At 42.6% G+C, this 23591-nt stretch overlaps 2 protein-coding genes across 3 annotated transcripts in view; both read left to right on the top strand.

The window, feature by feature from the left end:
• Nucleotides 1-2088, top strand: part of TRAIP (TRAF interacting protein) — a 32794-nt gene extending 30706 nt beyond the window's left edge. For both annotated transcript variants that reach the window (XM_066616359.1, XM_066616358.1), the window contains one exon: nucleotides 759-2088. In XM_066616359.1, the coding sequence (XP_066472456.1) occupies nucleotides 759-878 (120 nt within the window). In that variant the 3' untranslated portion in view covers nucleotides 879-2088. The remainder of the gene's footprint in view (nucleotides 1-758) is intronic.
• Nucleotides 2089-15017: 12929 nt separating this feature from the next.
• The window catches only part of RHOA (ras homolog family member A), a 35116-nt gene continuing 26542 nt past the window's right edge, over nucleotides 15018-23591 (top strand). Inside the window, exon 1 of the mRNA XM_066613444.1 lies at nucleotides 15018-15131. The gene's annotated coding sequence lies outside the window, so the exon portion shown is untranslated. The remainder of the gene's footprint in view (nucleotides 15132-23591) is intronic.

Raw genomic sequence — 23591 nt, 5'->3', positions numbered from 1 at the left:
CCAGGATCACAATTCTTTCAAGTCTTTCTCATGAATTCATCAGACAGTGAATTTGCTTTTACTGTGAAGTTCATAGACATATGCTTTCTTCTTAATTATGTAAATCTAAGCATTGAATTCCCTGCTTGCAGAAAAATATGCACTGCCGCATTCTGTTTTCCTGCTCTTGCAAGAACTGGACACAAATTACCCAGCAATGGCAGATGCTAAATTTTTTCAGAGTTCACCAGGGGTGCAAGTATATTTCAAGAGCAGTTTTATTTTCTAGCACAACTGTTTTCATGTGTGGATGCAGTTTATGTGCTCCTTCCTCCCCCCAAGCCCAGGGACCAAGAACTATTTACTACTGAGGACCTTATAACCAACTGGGTTCACATTACTGTTTAAAGCAGACTCTTTTTTTGAAATGAACAGCAGCAGTGGGGCAATCTGATAAGGCTTCCGTACCCATGCTTCACTCAATTAGAAATAATACTAGGAACAGGACTTGCTCACTAGCATGTCTCAGGGAGCCTCTGGTTGAACAGCAGAAATGAGGAAATCTTGATCATATAAACAGCTAAAGTTTGACCACTTTGCTCTTTGAGCTGGAGGAGGGGGTTGAGCACTGATGTTAACCTGGAAGAAAAGGTCTAGTCAGTGCCTAGGCAGAGACTCGAGTTTATAAATGCGAAGTATACTTAGGAATTTTGGATTGGATTCCTTTCCTCTATCCGCTTTTCCTTCTCCACCATTTTCCTTGACCTATCCCATGTCAGAGTATCCCAGCAGAGATTCGTCCTCTAACTGTGAGGAGTAAAAAAGGGGTTTCCAGGCAAAAAGTGGCAGCAGTTTCATCTGGCATCAGTCAGACTAAACTAGACGACTTCCTTAAGTAACTGACTATTTCTGGATTATACGTAGATCATCCTCTTACACAGTAGATGGACATCCAGTAGGTGACTCCAGTGAGCCAGGAGTAGTGTGTAATGGTGAAGTCAAGGTGAGGACTGAGACTCCTGTGTTCATTTGGCACTTTTTGGCTGAAGATTGAACATGAAGGATCAAATTTGCCGTGCTGCCCACTTTTGCTGGGGAACAACAGAAATATTTCTGCTCCAGAATAATTCTGGCACTTGCTATCTAATTGGGCTACTGCTCTATCTTCTAGTCTTGTTGAAGTATGGTAACCTTGGCTTCCAAGATTCTAATGTGGCATAATCTGAAAAAAATTGCTCATAATTTCTGGAATTCAAGCACCCCAACAAGAGCGTGGAAATGTCCCTTCATCAAAGAGCACTATAGCTGTGTTTGTTGCCGTGTCATAAACTCCTTCATACTTTTAAAACTCAGTATAAGGAGAGAATTCTGTATGTGACTGTTTTGTATCACTCTTGAGTGACTAAAGCAATATGTTCAAGAGCTGTGTGGTTGGCTCTTCCTGGTCTGTACACGGCTGCACTTGGTTGTTAATCCTTATTTTGGGTGGTAGTCCTTGAGCCTTAATGAATTTTTCCATTCCTCACTCTGATTTTGAGATAGCAACCCTCGATATGCTACCCACTATCAAAAACTGTGTAACTACACAGTAGATGCCATTTGTCCTCAAATATCTGCTTTATGGCCTTCAGGGAGGGCTTTATGAAGCTTATGGATAGTCTTGGGATTTCCTTAGGACACAAGCACTCAGTATCCTGTGTTCAGGGTGGGAGAGTGCTAGGTTCTTAATAGCTGATAATGTGTCTTTGCTTGAACTCTGCAAAGATGCTTCCGTATAATAGTTTCGTATGTAATCTCTCAATACTGGGGAAAAAATTTTTAGCTGTATAAATACTTGCCTAAAACTGAACTGACTGACTTAAGAGAAGGTCCAAATGTTTTCTTTTGCCATAAGTTTTTTGCAGAAAGTATCCTGGGCTTGCAGCTAATTCTGTCTTTCAACTCCCAAGGAAATTTGGTTTAAAAAGCCTTCTTGATTAGTATGTCCTGCCTTGATCTGATCAAAAGCTGTAGCATGTGTTGGTGTTCTAGAATGAAATGGAAAGCAAGTAGCAGCCTTTGCTGTGGTACAAACAAATCAGTGCTGTAAATTTAAGAGAATATGTGTGCTTTATACTGAATAAATGTTGTCTAAAACATGGTTCTCATTCTGTACATTCAGATTAATTCAGACTTGGAAGCCACTCTGCTTAAGAGGCTATACAGGCACAGAGTGTACATGAGGAAAGGATCATTGCATTCTCTTCTTGTGAAGATTTCCAGTACAGTGATAAACTCAGAAGCACCCTTTCTACTGCTACAATTCTTCCTAGGATGCTGGAGTGACATCATCAAGCAGGAACATTTGTTACAATCCTAGGCTGCAATCCTACCCACACTTACCCAGGAGTAAGTCCCATTGTCTATCATTGTTCAAAGCATAGACATAGTAGCCTGTTAAAAGGACAGGTCTGTAACATGTCCCCAGATGAGGTCACATTCCATGGGAGCATCTGCTGTGATATATTAAAAATAAAATATTGAAACAAATGGGGACCCACCTGCAATTAGCTCATGACCCTTCTAGTGGGTCCCAAACCACAGTTTGAGAAACACTGTTTTAAATAATTCCCCAAAAAATGAAAGAATTGAAGTGTGATATTTTCATACACAAGCTTTTTTTCTGAATTTGAAACACTTCCTGTGGGGTTTTGTTTGATTTCTTGAATAACACAGAGCTGTTGGCTCAAGAAAAGCCATCAGCCACTTCCTCCTGTAGCTTCAGAAGCACTGCTCTTGTGAGACGCCTTAGCCTGACCTTGCTGGTTCTGCATGTCTATCTCAATGGAGTCTTATTTTAAATAAGAAGAGGCAGAGGACAAAATCTCTATGCAAGTGGCTTCTATTCTGTATGCATCCTCTTTTCCTTCTGCCATCAGGCAATAAGGAGGCAGTGTAGCATAAAGGCCAATTGAGACAAAATGATCATGAGTGAAATGGAATATATATTCAGTATATCCTGCCATTTCTCCACAACCACAGGCATTTTCTACTGCAATGAAATTACTGAGACAAGGGCAGGCCTGGTTTTCACTTCCAATAAAACTTCATTACCTTTTTTTTCTAAACTTGCATGTTTTTCCCTATATTGACTCATCTCTCTTAAGGAGAAACTGTCAACTCCCATTTGGCCTCAAAGCGTCACATTTTGCAATAACCAATTTTTACAGAGCTGAGAGAAATCCTACATTGGGAGCTAGAAGCCTTAACATTGTTTACTCAAGCATTTGTCTGCAGTGTTTGCAATGGAATCTTTGAAGCTTTCAGCAGGTCAAGGAGGTGAAACAGAACAATTTCTTTACCAAAACTGGATACATTGCACAATAAAATACACCATTTTACTATTATAGGACATATGAAGTTTCTAAAAGGCCAAGCTGATGAACTGCTTTGCTTCAAGCTACCCTGGACTCATTACTGTCAAGTATTCTAATGTAAACTGGCTTCCTTAGAAGGTATCTAAGATTTTGCCTGTCTGTGTATCTTATGAATGAGTAAGGGCATAGGTCTGCATTCTCTTTCTAAACAACTGCACTGGCCTCATGGTATGGTCAGAACATGCAGAGGGAGGGGAGAATAACAGGGCGTTTTGAGTCTTCTGGTGACTGGGCACCCCAGATAAATCCCTGCAAGTGCCTATCTTTCCTCCTGCTCCACCATCACCCAACCTGGCTACTCTGAATCCAGTACCATCATTATCACCTGTATGATAATGAAGGCAAAACTGAAGGCAGAAGAAGTGGATGACAGAGGATGAGATAGTTAGATAGTGTCACAGAGGCAATGAACCATGAATTTGGACAAACTCCGGAAGTCAGTGGCAGACAGGAAGGCCTGGCGTCCTGTGGTCCATGGCATCACAAAGAGTCGGACATGACTTAACGACTGAACAACAACAAACAATCCATCATTACCCCAAAATGTCTTTCTTGTTTGTATACGTATGCTATACTTTATATAATAGTTTTGAATTTCTGTTAGAGCAGTAGTGAACCTTCCCTCATTGCGTCCCAGGGCAGGTTCGTGACATGTTCCCCTGACATGCCACCCCCTCCCTCCCCAGGATACTCACCGAAGTTCACAGAGCCTCACAAGACACTCGGCAGTGGGCAAAAAGCCTTCTTCCGCTGCTTTAAACAATACTTTGGGTTTTCCAACAAAAGTATTAGGAGATCCACAATGGCTTTCACTGTTTGTTCTATTTCTGCATTTTATGTCCATGATGGGTTAGACCAGGGGTGTCAAACATAAGGCCCGGGGGCCGGATGCGGCTCCCAGAAGCTTTTTATCCAGCCCTCAGGCTCTCAGCTGTTGAGGTGTTACCACTGAAACGGCAACCAACATGAAAATTGGGCTTTCCCAAATCTTGAAATACAATCAAGATTTGCGTATTTTCTCTTCTGTCATCTTCTGTCACAGTTAATAAGTTTCTATATGAGAACAGGGTCTGATTTCTGGCCATTCGCTGCTTAACTATGTCACTTTCTGCTTAATGACATCACTTCCGGCCCTCAGCAGGAGCCCTTAATGCTAACTGTGGCCCTCTGTATGAAATGAGTGACACCCCTGGGTTAGACCACTTTTCTTAGTATGACTAATGAGCCCCATTAGCAGGCATTCCCTACAGCAGGAAAGTGTAGAAGAAAGGCATTAAATTAGGAAAAGGCCATTTTTCTTCAAAATATAGTACAGTATCCCATTTGGAGACCCATAATATTTAGCAAGTTAAATAGGCTAATATGGAAGAGTATAGGTGCCATCTAGTGGCCTTCCTAGGACATAGTTTTACAAGATGTATCCAACCACAACAATTCTTGTTGGGACAGTGCTTTACTAGCTGAGCATCAGTAGGAACCACATATGAAAAATATCTCACTGGAATGTAGGAGTCTATTAATTAGAAATATTAATCTATTCACCCTCAAGATATTTCCTTTCAAATCTATCCCACTTGGATTATGCCTCCAAACATTTTCATCAATACTTCCCCACATATTGTTCAGTGGAAGAAAACTATTAAACATAATAAGATCTTAAATATTAGGAGAATAATTGGTTAAAGAAACAAGTTCTAAAGTGCTACCAAGTCTAATTGGCTCTTAATCTAGAAGTGGTTTTATATGCCAGAGTGGACTAAGTGATGAATTACATAATACAGTAGTTGACTCCTATCCAGGGCATGCTATTCCTCATATCGGTTTTAGGCCTGTTTCCCATGCATCGGAGGAAATTTCATGCTTGCTCTTGACAACAGTGATACTTCTTGTTATTTCAAATTACTTTCAGCTCCCATTGATTTCAGTGGGAGAGTTAAGAATGTGATTAAATTTTTCCCACGGAAATGTCTGGGACTTTAAATATGCCTGATTTTGACTGCATTATATAGCCCTTCTTCCTCAAAGTCTTACAGCAATTCTGTACAGTAAGTTTGTATTATTGCCCTATAGTACAGTTGCAGTTGATATATGAGGTGCTTCTTTGTTTCACAGGGTGAATATTTTAATATGAAAACGAGAGAATAAAGCCATGTTGTCTAGCATATCCAGAATTTTTATGGTTCAAAGGGGCCACCCACTGATCCTAAGCCTCCTATGGCCATTTTCAGGGTCTTATGATTACCTCCAACCCAAAAGTAACTGGTGAAGACATCATCATATCACCCGTCATTGCCACTTACTTCCAGGTTCCAAGAACTGTGACTGCAGCATGGAGGGCACTGCGATGAAGTGCTGCCTTTAGAGCAGGGGTGCCCAAATCCCGGCCCTGGGGCCAGTTGCGGCCCTTTAGGACTCCTAATCCGGCCCTCAGGGAGCCCCCAGTCTCCAATGAGCCTCTGGCCCTCCAGAGACTTGCTAGAGCCCGTGCTGGCCTGATGCAACTGCTCTCAGCATGACTGCCAACTGTTCCACCTCTCGTGTGAGCTATGGGATGAAGGCTCTCTCTACTGCTTGCTGTTTCACACCTGTGATGCAGCAGCGGCAGCAAAGGAAAGGCTGGCCTTGCTTTGTGCAAGGCCTTTTATAGGCCTTGAGCTATTGCAAAACCTTAATTCATTCATATAAGTTTCATTTAGAGAGGCTGTAAAGGGCAAGGAAGCTTCCTTCCATAAATGGAAGTCTTGCCCTAATGAGGAGAATAAAACGGAACATGAACTGTGGCAAAAGAAATGTAAGAAGGTGATACGGGAGGCCAAGCGAGACTATGAGGAACGCATGGCCAGCAACATTAAGGGGAATAAGAAAATCTTCTTCAAATATGTTAGAAGCAGGAAACCCGCCAGAGAAGCGGTTGGCCCTCTGGATGGTGAGGGAGGGAAAGGGGAAATAAAAGGAGACTTAGAGATGGCAGAGAAATTAAATGAGTTCTTTGCATCTGTCTTCACGGCAGAAGACCTCGGGCAGATACCGCTGCCCGAATGGACCCTCCGGACCAAGGAATTAAGTCAGATAGAGGTTAAAAGAGAAGATGTTTTAGACCTCATTGATAAATTAAAGATCAGTAGGTCACCGGGCCCTGATGGCATCCACCCAAGAGTTATTAAGGAAATGAAGAATGAAGTTGCTGATCTCTTGACTAAGATATGCAACTTGTCCCTCAAAACGGCCACGGTGCCAGAAGATTGCAGGATAGCAAATGTCATACCAATCTTTAAAAAGGGAAAGAGGGGGGACCCGGGAAACTATAGGCCGGTCAGCCTAACATCCATACCAGGTAAGATGGTGGAATGCCTCATTAAAGATAGAATCTCAAAACACATAGATGAACAGGCCGTGCTGAGGGAGAATCAGCATGGCTTCTGTAAGGGTAAGTCTTGCCTCACAAACCTTATAGAATTCTTTGAATAGGTCAATGGGCATGTGGATGCAGGAGAACCCGTAGATATTATATATCTGGACTTTCAGTAGGTGTTCGACACGGGCCCCCACCAAAGGCTACTGAAAAAACTCCACAGTCAGGGAATTAGAGGACAGGTCCTCTCATGGATTGAGAACTGGTTGGAGGCCAGGAAGCAGAGAGTGGGTGTCAATGGGCAATTTTCACAATGGAGAGAGGTGAAAAGCGGTGTGCCCCAAGGATCTGTCCTGGGACCGGTGCTTTTCAACCTCTTCATAAATGACCTGGAGACAGGGTTGAGCAGTGAAGTGGCTAAGTTTGCAGACGACACCAGACTTTTCCGAGTGGTGAAGACCAGAAGTAATTGTGAGGAGCTCCAGAAGGATCTCTCCAGACTGGCAGAATGGGCAGCAAAATGGCAGATGCGCTTCAGTGTCAGTAAGTGTAAGGTCATGCACATTGGGGCAAAAAATCAAAGCTTTACATATAGGCTGATGGGTTCTGAGCTGTCTGTGACTGATCAGGAGAGAGATCTTGGGGTGGTGGTGGACAGGTCGATGAAAGTGTCGACCCAATGTGTGGCAGCAGTTAAGAAGGCCAATTCTATGCTTGGGATCATTAGAAAAGGTATTGAGAACAAAACGGCTAATATTATAATGCCGTTGTACAAATCGATCATAAGGCCACCCCTGGAGTATTGTGCCCAGTTCTGGTCGCCGCATCTCAAAAAAGACATAGTGGAAATGGAAAAGGTGCAAAACAGAGCGACTAAGACGATTACTGGGCTGGGGCACCTTCCTTATGAGGAAAGGCTACAGCGTTTGGGCCTCTTCAGCCTAGAAAAGAGGCGCCTGAGGGGGGACATGACTGAGACATACAAAATTATGCAGGGGATGGACAGAGTGGATAGGGAGAACCAGAACCAGGGGACATCCACTAAAATTGTGTTGGAAGAGTTAGAACAGACAAAAGAAAATATTTCTTTACTCTGCATGTGATCTGTGGAACGCCTTGTCACAGGATGTGGTGATGGCGTCTGGCCTGGACGCCTTTAAAGGGGGATTGGACAAATTTCTGGAGGAAAAATCCATCATGGATTACAAGCCATGATGTGTATGTGCAACCTCCTGATTTTAGAAACAGGCTATGTCAGAATGCCAGATGCAAGGGAGGGCACCAGGATGAGGTCTCTTGTTATCTGGTGTGCTCCCTGGGGCATTTGGTGGGCTGCTGTGAGATACAAGAAGCTGGACCAAATGGGTCTATGGCCTGATCCAGTAGGGCTGTTCTTATGTTCTTATCTCTAATATATTCATTTATGTAAATTTATTCAAATTTGAAATGTAAATTAATTCTTTTTTTCCTGACACAATGTCAATGTCTCTTTTTTTCTCTGACACAATGTCAGAGAGATGATGTGGCCCTCTTGCCAAAAAGTTTGGACACCCTTGCTTTAGAGGTTAACCCTGTCTATTGTCCCTCTGCAACTTTGTGTAAACAAGGTGCATATTTTCAAGATCAATGAACACAGAATCATTAAAGGTGGAATCATCCTGGCCAAGGAATATAAGCCTGGCAATAAATGCAAGAAGGGAGGAACAGGTAATAGAAACAAAAGGGGAAAAAAAAGATACAAACAGAAATGTTGAGGTCTTTTGAGTGTAGCCTTTGAGTGTTTGGATGTCCACTCCTCACTAGAAGGGAAAACCTCTAATGGCAACAAATCACAAAAGACAGTCTGTTTGGGAATATTTTCATGAAGTTCCTAGGCCTGTGAGTAAGACAGTCATGCATGTAAAATGCAGACAAGAAAGTCAAGGCCTGGCTTCCAGGCTGATACATCATGAGAAGTGTTCTCCCACAGAAGAAAGTTGCTCTGAAGATGAAAGGAATGAACACATCAGATTTTCAGATGAGTAAACTTTATTTCATACTGTTTTAAAGACTCTCTCCCTTATCTGTTGAGTGTACAGACTACTTGAATTCTCACATTCCAAGGAAAAATATAGTTGCTGCTTTATGGTGCTATCAGTTTTAATGTAATAAAAAATGATGGCTGTAACAGGTAGATCTTCCTTTTACAATGTCACTTTTAGTAGTGCCAGTGCAGGCTGTGAGGAGTATGGTAATAAATAACTGTATAGGCTTATTTTGTTCACGAGAATCCATTCCATTCTCAACACACAGCATTCCAATGACTGTTTGCATTCCAACACCACAATCAAGTTCTTCTACAGTTTCAGTTCCCTGCCAATGAGAGGGACAGTGTTTCAATTACATCATCTATGTCACATGAGCTTATACTGCTTATGTTAAAAAATCTTCAACATCCAGAAACTACCATAGATACTGTACTTTTGTGATAAGAACCAGCAAATTAGACCAAGAAGTAATTGATTTAAACATTCCTCAGATTGCATACCCACAGACTTTACTTTTCAAATAGTTCAGTCATTATGACCGGGATACAGTGCACTTAGAGTAAATGTTGCAGAAAAATTGCTGAAATAAAATTTATGAGAAAGGAATTGAACAATATGCAAAAAGTCTAGAGGGGAAAGGGTTAGCCCAACTCTTGATGGCTGGAGCAATGTCCATAATGAGCCCATTGTATGTTCACGTTACAACAGAAAGCTCTACAAAAACACTAAACATCTAATAATAGAGCTTAATCACAGATAATGCTGTAAACGTAATCAAGGTAAGGAGACAACTAGAAGAATGACGTTCCCAATCTATTAACTTATGGCTGCAGTGCTCATTAGATGCACTTTTTAGCAAAAGACTCTTCTACTCCAGAAATATAAATTAATGTTGCTGATACTGCAAAATACTTATCTATAAACAGAGGGAGGGAGGAACTAAACTAATAGCACAATCCTGTCCAACTTTCCAGTGCTGATGCAGCTCTGTTAATGGGGTGCATACTGTATCTTGCAGTGGACAGGCAGTCACTGAGACCTCCTCAAGGTAAGCGAAAGAGTGTTGGGAGAGTTAGGACAGACAAAAGAAAATATTTCTTTACTCAGCGTGTGGTTGGTCTGCGGAACTCCTTGCCACAGGATGTGGTGATGGCATCTGGCCTAGATGCCTTTAAAAGGGGACTGGACAAATTTCTGGAGGAAAAATCCATTATGGGTTACAATACATGATGTGCATGTGCAACCTCCTGATTCTAGAAACGGGCCATGTCAGAATGCCAGATGCAAGGGAGGGCACCAGCATGCGGGTCTCTTGTTATCTGGTGTGCTCCCTGGGGCATTTAGTGGGCTGCTGTGAGATACAAGCAGTGGGACTAGATGGGCCTATGGCCTGATCCAGCAGGGCTGTTCTTATAAAGTTCGTTCTTTTACCTTGGGGCTCCATTGAGGCTGCATGAGCACTGGAAAGTTGGATAGGATTGGGCCCTGACCCTCCCACATGTTATGCAATAGAACTCAGTGGTTGACTTTTTTAGTCCATTCCATATACAACGACCTGTCCTCCAAATTGGCCATAGTTGCAAGTTGTGTTTTTTTTTTCACCTACCCCAGACAGGCGAGGGAGGGATGATGTGTTCAGTAGGTTTCATGTTTTAAAAATTGGACACTTGGGTTTAACTTGGGCCACTTTTATTAAACACAAGTGCAGTCTGGTGTCTTCGTTGGGGGACGCGAGGGTAAACAGAATGCCAAATGCTACGGAATGGCAGTGAGATGCAAGTATCCTGTGTGCTCCCTGAAGCACCTGGTGGACCACTGTGAGATACAGGAAGCTGGACTAGATAGGCCCTAGGCCTGATCTAGCAGGGCTCTTCTTATGTTCTTAAAAAATGGCGTAATCTGATGATGCTTTGTGAACCGAATTCTGAAAAAATGGATGGCACTTTTGCCGTTAAAGTACCGTATATTGGGCTAAAGAAAAATTTGGAATACTTGCTGACTATCCTGAAGACTATTTCCAAAACAAACCTTAAACAAAATGCAAGGAAATACCACTTTTGTTGGTTATACTGTTGGAAGAAATTGTGAGATCTTAAAAAGAGAAATATACAATGACTGAGTTACACTCATCAAATACAAACACGCACATCACCAATACAATCTACAGCTCATTTTCTTGCACATATTCTCATTATTCAGGACCAGGGTCATAAGAACATAAGAACAGCCCCACTGGTCAGGCCATAGGCCCATCTAGTCCAGCTTCCTGTATCTCACAGCGGCCCACCAAATGCCCCAGGGAGCACACCAGATAACAAGAGACCTCATCCTGGTGCCCTCCCCTACATCTGGCATTCTGACTTAACCCATTCCTAAAATCAGGAGGTTGCGCATACTCATCATGGCTTGTACCCCATAATGGATTTTTCCTCCAGAAACCCATCCAATCCCCTTTTAAAGGCGTCTAGGCTAGACGCCAGCACCATATCCTGTGGCAAGGAGTTCCACAGACCGACCACATGCTGAGTAAAGAAATATTTTCTTTTGTCTGTCCTAACCCGCCCAACACTCAATTTTAGTGGATGTCCCCTGGTTCTGGTATTATGTGAGAGTGTAAAGAGCATCTCCCTATCCACTCTGTCCATCCCCTGCATAATTTTGTATGTCTCAATCATGTCCCCCCTCAAGCGTCTCTTTTCTAGGCTGAAGAGGCCCAAACGCCGTAGCCTTTCCTCATAAGGAAGGTGCCCCAGCCCAGTAATCATCTTAGTCGCTCTCTTTTGCACCTTTTCCATTTCCACTATGTCTTTTTTGAGATGCGGCGACCAGAACTGGACACAATACTCCAGGTGTGGCCTTACCATCGATTTGTACAACGGCATTATAATACTAGCCATTTTGTTCTCAATACCCTTCCTAATGATCCCAAGCATAGAATTGGCCTTCTTAACTGCTGCCACACATTGGGTCGACACTTTCATCGACCTGTCCACCACCACCTCAAGATCTCTCTCCTGATCTGTCACAGACAGCTCAGAACCCATCAGCCTATATCTAAAGTTTTGATTTTTTGCCCCAATGTGCATGACTTTACACTTACTGACATTGAAGCGCATCTGCCATTTTGCTGCCCATTCTGCCAGTCTGGAGAGATCCTTCTGGAGCTCCTCACAATCACTTCTGGTCTTTACCACTCGGAAAAGTTTGGTGTCGTCTGCAAACTTAGCCACTTCACTGCTCAACCCTGTCTCCAGGTCATTTATGAAGAGGTTGAAAAGCACCGGTCCCAGGACAGATCCTTGGGGCACACCGCTTTTCACCTCTCTCCATTGTGAAAATTGCCCATTGACACCCACTCTCTGCTTCCTGGCCTCCAACCAGTTCTCAATCCATGAGAGGACCTGTCCTCTAATTCCCTGACTGTGGAGTTTTTTCAGTAGCCTTTGGTGAGGGACCGTGTCAAACGCCTTCTGAAAGTCCAGATATATAATGTCCACGGGTTCTCCCGCATCCACATGCCTGTTGACCTTTTCAAAGAATTCTATAAGGTTCGTGAGGCAAGACTTACCCTTACAGAAGCCATGCTGACTCTCCCTCAGCAAGGCCTGTTCTTCTATGTGTTTTGAATATTAAGGTCAATCCTTAATAGCTGAGGAAGAAGAGTTGCATGGGCCTCCATAATGTCAACTATAATACTTTTTGAAGTTAACCCATTTTTGCCCAGCCCACAGGTGTATACATTTGGTCCCTGTTGTGTATATACAATGTTGGGCAGAAACGGCTTCAGGAACATTCAAGAAATGTTTGCTGAAGAAGTTTTAAAGAAAGTTACACAAGTGAACTTGTAGAAATTACTTAAGAACTTAGATTGTCATTTCTGAATTCAACTTTCTGAATTCAACTTTTAACAATAGCATCTTTTGCCAGTGCAGAATTTTTCTCTCTTTTCAATTATTTCATTCTAAATTACATAATGGATTGAGATCCAAGGAAGCAGGAAACCCTGATGCTCTTTTCCAGATTAAGGACAAAAGAGATGAAGCTGGCTGCATAAAACATTTTAAATTTCTCATGCTAATATAGCTGACATAAGGTCCAATCCTATCCAATTTCCCAGTCCCAGTGCAGCCATGCAGTGGGGCATGCACAGCATCTTGTGGTGGGGAGGCAGTCACAGAGACCTCCTCAAGATATGGGAACATTTGCCCCCTTACCATGGGGCTGCACTGTCATTGCACCAATCCTGAAAAGCTGGATAAGATTGGGCCCATAGTCTCTCTAATTTTGGTTGTTTTTTTAATTTTAATTCATTTTTAATTTTATTTTAAAATATTTGAAAAAGTAATTAAATTTCTAAAAAAGAAAAGATTCAAAAAATCCATATGCCTGTTAAATCTGCGCATGCTATTGAAGAAACACAAATGCTGTTTTAGTTAAAATAATTAAAGTGTTTGGTGACTGTTCCAACAAAGTTCTCCAAATAGTCACGATTAACCTGTTGAATTGGATGTTGTTCATCTGCAATACCCTCAAATAGCTGTTTCAGTCAATCTGACAGCTAAAATCATTCACTTTTACAAACCTAATATGAAAATTTTTCAAAATATACATTTGCGCTATAGCAAGCAAGACCGCATCTTTCATAATACAAACAAAAACATGCATGATTAAACTGAATTACAAGTAATGATTAAAATCAAGTCAACCTAGATTTCTAGCAAGAGTTGTACAAACTCCTAGGCTGCAATCCCAACCAGACGTTCCTGAAAAAAGATCCATTGAACAAAATAGGACTTACTTATGAGTAGACTTAGTTAGGATTGTGCCTCTAGTTTTGTAACTTGTGTATATTCATTTGCATAGCATCTCCTTTTATACTACCTGTTCTGTTACAGAAGATTTAAAACTGGCTCAGCTGAGCTCATCTGGTAGGCATCCCCTGTGGGAGTAGATTTCAGGGCTAGAGGAAGACCCCTGCTTTAAGGGCTGAAACAGGAGATGTCATCCAAGTGGAGATAAGGATATACTTTTCCCCTCTGGGGTCTCACCGGTAATAGGATAGATCCACCAGTGTCTGCGTGTTTCTCCTATATTTATCTCTGATCAAATTACTTTACCAATTCTACAGCATTTCTAACATATATTTGACCAGCAATGAGAGGAAAACAAACAAAAATGAATGTGTAGGGGATTTTTTTTAGAAACACATAGAAACACAAACCACCACCTTTTTGGTGTTAAAGTATTTGAATAAAAACACTGCATTTTTATGTTTATTTTCCAGAAATGAAAATAAATTACTTTATCAGTTAGACATAATAGTGTGGTGGCATCTGCTGACACGATGAGCCCAATCCTATGCATGTCTACTCAGAAGTCAGTCCCATGATAGTCAATGGGGTTTACTCCCAGGAAAGTGTGGATAGGAGTGCAGCCTCAGAGTCCAATCCTACGTATGTCTACTCAGAAGTAAGTCCCATTATAGTCAATACGGCTTACTCCCAGGTAAGGGGGGAAAGGATTGGGCTGTATATCAGCTACCTAACACATTTTTAAAGCAATGGCAATTCATTAAATAACACCCGTGGAATAAAAGCACCACAATTTGTCATTTAATCAAGAAAGTTTGGAGGAAAAAAGTCACCCAGAAAACACACCCCTATGAATGGGGCAGCTGGACTAGAGGGGCCTATGGCCTGACCCAGCGGGGCTGTTCTTATGGGGCAGCGATAAAGGCATCACACCTCCAGAACTGTGCAGGGGCTGGACAGAGGTGCTCTTCTCCCTCCCGCTCAGCACGAGTTCCAGGGACAGGCTCCAACAGTGAATGTCGGGAGGATGAGGAGGAGCAAAAAAATTTTTTCCCTTCAGCCAGCGTATGGAACTCCTTGCCACATGGTCAAGGAAGGACTCCATCGCTTGCCCCTTGCTGGACGCCCAGCCCAGCCCTTCCGTGCTCTCCTGGAGCAGCTTCCCAGTCGCCCAACCCAGCCCCAACAAGATGCACCTACCCACGCCGACCGCACAGTCAGGGAAGAGCCAGCCTGCCCTGCCCTGTCACCCCCACCCAGACCCGTCCCGTCCCGGACGCTGCCGGGAGCATTACAGCTCGTTCGCAAATAGACCGCGGGCTTTTATAGCGCCTTTTCCCAGCAGCCCCTGCGCGGCGGGCGCGGATTGGCTGCCGGGGCGCGGGGAGGCGGGGACGCGCACGTTACGTTCTCGTATGAGGTCGTGCACGCGCTTTCCTCTCCACTCGACCCGCCCCGCCGATTTCCGCTCTCAGTCGCTGCCGGAGAGTTTGGGCCCGCGGACCGAGAAGGAAGCAGCGCCGCGAGACGCAGCGGAGCCCCTCAGGTAGCGGCCTCCGTGGGCCTCCGCTCGCCTCCTCAGGCCGGGCGGGGCGGCGAGGCCCAGGGGAGCGGGATCCGGCCCTGCGTGGCCGCTCCCTGTGTGGCCCGCCCCGCCCGCCTGTGGCCGCTGAGGGAGCGGGCTCCTCCTCGCCCTTCCTGGGGGGCGGTGGGTGGGGGGGACGTTCCCCCTCCTTGGGCTTCTCCTGGGCGGCAGGGGGTCCAGTTCCGCAGGCGGGTCCTCCTGTTCCTCTTTCTCCGCAGCGGGGAAGTGCTTAGGGAGCTGCCTCCTCTCCCCCTCCCCGGGAGCATCACAGTCCTGCCTGTTGAAGGCAGGGGAAGGAGAACGAAGCGGGCTTCCAGGTGGGCCTGAGCCGTTTTCCAGGCATCCTTTCATCTAAAACTGCCATTTTCAACCACTGTGCCGTGGCCCACTGGTGTGCCGTGGCACATTGATTTATTAGTAGGGTCAGTGGGGGGTGTGAACCATCCTCCCACCAGCAGTGTGGTGTGGTGTGCTGTGGCACATTGGTGTACCGTGGCTGTTTCCAGGTGCGCCACTGGAGTTTGGGAGAGGATTATTTATTAGTAGGGCCATTGGGGGATGTGAACTCCCACCACCACCACAAGCAGTGTGGTGTGCCTTGTCAGTTGTCCAAAATACTGATGGTGTGCCTTGTTAGTGCAGCCATTTTCAACCACTGTGCCATGGCACTCTGGGGTGCCACAAATGGTCCGCAGGTGTGCCATGGGGGTTTGGGGGAGGGTCATTTGGGCCCATTAGGGGATGTGAGCCTCCACCAACAGCATGGTGTGTCTTGTCACTTGTCAAAAGACTGATGGTGTGCCTTGATAATTTTAGTACCTTATCAGCATGCCACAATATGAAAAAGGTTGAAAATCACTGCTTTAGTGCCTAACTGTTGTGCCATGAGATGAAAAAGGTTGAAAATCGCTGTTCTAAAATGTAATTTCTGCTCCATATTTGGATGGAGTGTGGGATGGTATCTTCCTTCTCTTGTTGAGGTGGTGCCTCTACTTCCCCTTCTTCCTTTCTTTTCTTCATGTGAAGATGCAGGAGTACACAAACATTTACACTTCCCCAAATGCCTCAGGTCTGAACAGGGTAGTGTATTCTCTGTTTTGACTCTCACAGTCTGCCATATAGTCTTTGGGCCTGGTATTTCAGTTAGATGCAGCCATTTTCAACCACTGTGCCGTGGCACATTGGTGTGCCATGAAGGGTCTGCAGATGTGCAGTGAGAGCTTGGGGAAAGTCATTTATTAGTAGGGCCAATGGGGGATGTGAGCCTTCATGGGCAGTGTGGTGTGCCTTGTCAGTTGTCAAAAAAACTAACTTGACAATTTTAGCACCTTCTCAAGTGTGCCATGAGATGGAAAAGGTTAAAAATCGCTGTTAAAACAAGCAATTTTATTGCACCTCAAAGATTGTGGCATACGTTTTTGTCATCTGAAGCCTTTGGATTTACATATCTTTCCCTTGTAAGCTCCTCCTTTGTAGAAGGGGGAAGTATAGAATATAAATCTTTAAATAAAAAGAAGCATGATCCTTGGTAGAAAGAAGTGGTTGGTGTGTGTAACACATAAATATTCATGCACAAGTATGAGAGAATTTAATTTTAATTCAGTTTTCTGTTCTAGTTTTCTATTGAATTTCTATTGAAGAATTTCCACCTTCAGAGCAGCGTCCCAGAAGATTTAAATGTTCTCTTAACAAAGTGAACTCTAGTCCACAAAAGTTTATGCTGAGATTTTGTCAGACTTTAAGGTTCTTCATGACTCTTTATGAGTTCTGAATATTGCCATTTTTAATTCCTTTTTTTGTTTTAAGGGTATCTGTAAAAGCAAATACTCAGAGTACTTTTTCACCAATCTAAGAGATACTGGGTAGCATTCTGACCTACTGAAGGCATGGACTTAACTTCTGAATGCACTGCTAACTTGGGTGAGGTCCACACATTCTGCAAAAGAAGGTGGTAGAACAGACTATGCTACTTTGAACTACAGGTGAGGGAAACCACCTTGAATGTTGTCTCACGATTGTGTGTTTAGCTGGAAGACAAGCATAGCACATCAGGGAGAGTTCTTAGTAAAGCCCTGTTCTTGCTGGGCTATGTCTGTTTGTGAGAGGAAATCCATAAGTGTGATTTCTTCTGCTGCACACACATCTGTTTAGCCCAGTGGTATTCAAACTTGGGCGTTGCAACGTTTTGCAGAGGCGAAGCATAATCACCCCACTCTCACTTTCCCTGACCCCGCAGCCAGGGACGGCTGCTGCAGGGGTTGGAGGATGCACCCCAGTCCCTGCAGCCTGTTCAAAAGGGGAAGTGGGACGATTGCGCACCACTTCCGGTTTAGCAGAGCGGGGCATGATCGCTCTGCTGTCACCTTCCCTGACCCGGGGAGCCTTGCTAAAGGTCACGCAGGGCTCCCTGCACCCCCAGGGGGGCTGCAGGGGGCTTGGGCAAGTGCACCAAGCCCCTGCAGCCCCCTTGAGCGGCATGATCCTGGGGATCGCGCCACTGCCTCCCCCCGCCCCTGCAAAGACTTACTGCAGGATTCAAACTCCCTGGGAGTTTGAAAACGGCAGATTTAGCCCCTTCTACCACCTCATTCTGCTCCATGTTTTGACCAGGCCTTTTAGGTCCTCCATCTCTAACCTTTTCTCATATCTCATAGAGATTAAGAATATCAACTTGGAGATTCTGAGACCATTGGTCTGAAAGGCAGAGTACTGTACTACAGAGTACTTCTACACTTTTTATTCACAACAGAGTTGGTTTGTCAAGATACTCTATTGCAAGTTAAGCAGTTGTAACAGCATAAGGGGTTAGCATGTTAATGGTAATAAACCAGTTGTCACTGAAGTTTTACTGCAGAGTATCTGGAGTAAAAGCAGATCCTTTCTCAGTCTAATGCAGGGGTGACCAACCTTTCAACTTTAGGGCTCCTGGACCTTTAACAACTGTGTAGAAAAGGAAATTTCAGCAGGTGCAGCTTGTCATCTGATTCCCTCCTATGCAGTTGTTAAAGGTCCAGGAGCCTTAAAGTTGAAAGGTTGGCCACCCTGGTCTTATGCATTACTTCTGCTGACAGAGTGAATAAGAATAGGTACTAATCAGGTTCATAGTTCTTTGAGACTTTGAAATGCCTTTTCTTAAATACATGAATAACATTTAGCTTGTGCTTAGGGTATCTTGAGGGAGATGCAGGGAGTGAGATGCAAGTTTCTTGTGGTCTTTTGTGTGCTCTCTGAGGCATATGGTGGGCCACTGTGAGATAAACGAAGCTGGACTAGTTGGGCCCTGGGCCTGATCCAGCAGGGCTGTTCTTATGAGGGTTCAAAGCACTTTATACACTATTTCAGAAATTCTTGCAATACCAATAAGTTAGCTAGTATTTTTTCCCAGGTTGCTGAAACTGAGGGAATCTCATGAGTTGTGTTTGAGATCCCATGAGATTTCAGATTCTTAGCCCCATCTTTTTTTATAGAACAGTGTAATTATAATGAACTATACAATACTTAGTCTGATTTTTACAACTCTTGAATTAGAGGATGCCAGCTCTCTAATTTTGGTGGAAGACTAAGGGTTGTATAATTTGATTAAAATGTAGAGAGTTGGTGGTGTAGCTTGTGGATTTCGTAAAGGGCTTCCCTACTTCACGCACAACTAATGTAGTCTGATTTGTAATTCATACAGCAAGCTTTTGGATCATGACTGGATTAAGCCTGTACAACATCTCAATCTGAAGGAAGGAATATGTTCACTTGGAGATAGGAGCTAAAGCCTAAATCACAGAACCTCCTAGTGTTAATGTAGGTGAATAAGAAGGTAATAACAATGGCCCGAAATAGTTATTTAGAGTAAGTGCTTGCTGCAGGAAGCAACAGGCTTCCTGAACAGATCTGTGTTTCCAAATAGCCTATTGATTAGTCCTGGCACTTCCTGATATCCATTTGTCAAATAATATTGAAAGACTAAAGATAATGTCCTGATTGGTTAGGTTGCTATGGCAATGTTGTTTATTTAACTCGGCTATGTATCTGCAATTACAAATAGAAAAAGGAAGCCTTTATGCAGTATTGTCACTGAATTTTTTAGTGTGTTATGAGATGGTCACTTGTATAATTTGGATTTATTGTTTGATTTGAATATTATGATAAGCAATTAAAGTACAGTGATTCAGAAAACATAACTTGGCTTTTGAGGATACTGTGTGGAAACCATTTCTTGATATTCTGTATGTACACCATGTGCAAGTTTTGAATTTATGGCAAATAAAATTTTATTGGCAACATTCTGTGTCTTACCCAGTAGTTGCCCCTCCCAAGCATTTATCCTATCCCACCCATTTTTTTTACTATCATCCAATTATGATAAACTCTTCTTGCCCTTACTTCCAGGAAACTCTTCCACTGAGTACTATCGGTTTGCAACTTGCTCTCTCTTAACAAGTTGCTTTACTTTTACTTTTCTGACAAGTACCCAGTAAACCTATCTAATAGGGTTTATGTAAAATTTCCACACAGGCTTCCTTTCCACTTTGATGAAAACATTCCTATTGTATTCAAACATATCTTGTTTTTTTTTACTGCTTGACATTATACTGTGCTAACTTACCTGTTTGTATCTTGAGCCTTCTGTCCTCCAGCATTTTATTTGACTGTATCTCCCCCCCAACTTGTATATTTGATCTTTCCCCCCTTTTAATCCCAAGCCCCTTTGTTTTCAACTCTGTTTTGTCATATTAACTGATTTGTCAATCTGGGAAGGCTTCTCACAGAAGAGCTGTCTTATTGCACCCAAACACACCTTCATATTGAGTCCAGAATTTTTTTGTCCTCAGTTAACTTTAAAAAATTGAATTTCTGGCTCTTTGACTGCCATGATATGTTTGAAGGCATATAGATCATACCTAGGGGTGTTTGTTTGTGGTGAGTAAGACGAATTTACACCCTTACATTTACTGAACACAATGGGCTGAGTAAGGTAAAATAACACCATTTTCAGACACTTCTTATAATACCTAGTGACATCTTGGAAGCTAGAAGGTTGTGTGCAGTGAGATTTGTTGTGGTTTAAAGTTCTAAGCCTTATGAAGCCCTTTCCTCTTTCACGTTACTACTGGAAGCAGAACACATTATGTATATATGGTATTTGTACAGAATCTGTATTTCCTATCATATATCTTTGGGTACTGTACCACAATTTTTTTGATTTGCATAGTATGCGGGGTTTTACTGCGTCCCTATTGTGGCTTGCTCCTAGATAACACTTCATGCACCTTAAACAGTGATATTTCAAAACAGTGATCTTTTTCTACATGCATTCCTATGGTGAGCATTCCCTGCTTCCAGTATTTCTGAGACTTTCATTCTTTATTTTGTTTTGCATCTCTGCCTTCCCTTTATGCATATTTTCTCCAATTTGGCTAAGTCTTGAGACAACAAGTATATGGCTATATTCTCTAAATCAGTTTTCATCTATTTCTGTGAAATAACAAGTATGTAAATCCTTAAATATATTGCTGCTTGTGTGAAGACAATTCATCTTTCCAAGATGATAGAAACACATCTTGAATACTTCCAAATGCACTCTGTGTACCAGGGTTGACCCTGTAAATCTGTACTGGGTACGTAAAATCTATACACACAAGATCCCGGCTCCTTTCACTAGAATGAATATTTAGGATGCTGCAGAGGATTGGGCTTTCTGTAAACATTATTTCAGTGCTGTGTGGTCCAATAACCGATTTGACTTTGAGTTTAATTCTGTCCTTGCTGGAGACGTTGTTTAAATTCCTGATCTTTAATGGTTTTTAGATAATAGCATGAAATATGTTGACTAAACTATGAAGAAAGATTCAGATATATTTTGTCATTTGCCTCTAATAATTTACTTTCTTTTGTTCGTGATGAACAGTGCCACATATAAGAGTTCCTAATCTACACTTCCTTCTAGGTCCAGTTCCACAGCATGTCCTTTCCAAGCAAATGTGTGGTAGAGCAACCCAATCCTGTGTGTCTACTCAGAAGCAAATCCCATTATACTCAGTGGGGCTTACTCCCAGATAAGTGAGCATAGGATTACAGTTTAAGACAAATATTGGACACACAGTTGTTGCCGCATGACCTAACCAACCTCCTGTAAGGAACAGGTAGTGCTTCCTTTGATTTGGGGAGGGGGAGTTGCTGTATTGAGCTTGGAGCAGTAAGCTTGTGTTCGTTGCAAGTTGGCACATTATGACCATGACAGAAATGAAAGACAATCCCTGCTGAAGTACATACAGGAGATTATTTGCTCTCCCTTCCCTATTTACATTGCTCTCCCTTCCACCCAGTAAAGAAACTGATGTTGGTGAAAACTTGGGTGTATGTGTGTGCATACTGTATATATAAACTCAAATGATACTTAAAGAATTATCTTGTAGGTGTTACTTTTAAGCTTACTCATGAGTGGAATATAATGTATAGGGCATCTCAAGGAAAATATACACACACTTTATAGTGTCAATCCACACAATACTCTAATCCAAGGATGTCAGAATTAAGACCCAGGGGCCAGATGTGGCCCGCAGAAGCTTTTTATCTGGCCTTCACACTCTCAGCTGCTGAGCAGTGCTGAGAAGTTACTACTGAAAGGGCAGCCCTCATGAAAATTTGGCTGTCCCATGTCTTGAAATATAATCAAGATTTGCGTATTTTCTCTTCTGTCATTTGCAGCTAATGAGTTCCTAAGTGAGAAAAGTGCTTATTTTTGACCTGTTTAATGACATCACTTCCTGCCCTTAGCAGACATGATGAATACTGTTTGGCCCTCTGTATGAAATTAGTTTGACACCCCTGCTCTAGTCTATTTGGCGTACACAGAAGCAGTTGCTTGATCCAGTTAATTAATGAATTACTTGAGGTGTTCCCCATTGGTGTCCGTAAACTGCTAACATGGTTGACTAAGGAATCTGCAGACATCCACCAAGATTATTTCACAAGTCTCTTCAATTGCTTCTGTTTGATGCTTGCGTATTGCAAGCTTTCTACAATGAAATATTGAGGAATTGGAGCTCAAGAAACTGTATGTCCCTGTATAAATTGTATTGGCATTCAAATTCTCAAATGGAATTAGACATTCTACAACTTAAATTTCAGCAGTATGTAAAGCTCAGGAGGCTAAAATAGATTGTAGAGAATGGAAAATTTTTATCCTTCTCTGGTAATACCAGAATCTCTAGTAAACTGACCCAGGGTCATTCAGCAAAGCTGGCTGGCACTCTACATTCAAGGCAGACACAATGAAGTACTTTTTCCTACAACTTGGAATTAGCTTATGAAATTTACTACCACAGGATGGTGGTGATGGCCATTAGTTTAGGTGACTTTTTTAAGGGTTCTGTACATTCAAGGAGGATATGTATAAATGGGTATTAGCTGTGATGGCTAAATGGAGTCTTCATGTGAAGAGGGAAATGTATCGCTGAATACCAGATGCAGGGGACAAACAGGGAGAGATCTTTACATTTGTGCCCAGCTTGTAAACGTCTGGAAACATGTGGTTAGTTGCAGTTGGAAACAGGGTACAGACTTGGTCTGATAAATAAGATGGTTCTAATGTTAGTCAGTCTTAAGGTGCTACAAGTCTGTCTCTTGTTCTGTAATTAAGCCTTATATTAATGAAAGCAATGGTATAATAAAGATCTAACCCCATTTATATCTTTCTAGTGATCACATTTCAGTAAAATTATTATTTTGGAAGATATTTCTTTTCCCAAAAAATTCCCAGGCAGTTCTGTGGAAAAAAGAATTAGAACAGAATTCCTTATCTAAAACACAAGGAAGATGTCCTGGGAGGGAAGTTGTGCTTGGATAGATTGGGCTAGTTGCTCTCCCCCTGCCCACAACTTACAAGAGAATCATCACTTTAAAAGGCTCCCCCTCTTTACCCAGTTAGCAGAAGTAAATATTCTGAAGCTGCTTCTCTTAAATATGAAGTTTACTACTTAGGGTGTATCCCATGTTCTTGCAACCCATTCTATTTACCTTGGAGTTGTCTTAACATTATAACCAGCTGTCGTCTTTGGTGGTGTTTCCAGACAGTTGTAGCAACATAAAGTATATTTTAACAAAATACCTTGTTTTCTGGGTAAGTGCAATGTACACATAAAATTGGCACCTTTGCTTAAAGTGCAGTAATAGGTGTCTGCCACTGATACATCTTTAAAATATTCCAAAAAAGTGCTGGAAATTTTTTCTCCTTTTTCTCCCCAACTACCACCCAGGGTTGTATCCTCAGTTTAGTCAAGGCTAAGGAAGTTAGTCCCTTTAGATTTGAAATTGCTGGAACTTAGGCTGCTATCACATACACACTTACCTGGGAATAAGTCCCATTAAATTCAGTGGAACTTCTGAGTAGGGTCTATTTAGGATTGTACTGTTAGTCATAACAGAATA

The sequence above is a fragment of the Tiliqua scincoides genome, chromosome 2 (assembly GCF_035046505.1).
Source record: "Tiliqua scincoides isolate rTilSci1 chromosome 2, rTilSci1.hap2, whole genome shotgun sequence".
Lineage (NCBI taxonomy): Eukaryota > Metazoa > Chordata > Lepidosauria > Squamata > Scincidae > Tiliqua > Tiliqua scincoides.
The sequence above is the reverse complement of the archived record's forward strand: the minus strand, read 5'-3'. Positions and strand labels throughout refer to the sequence as shown.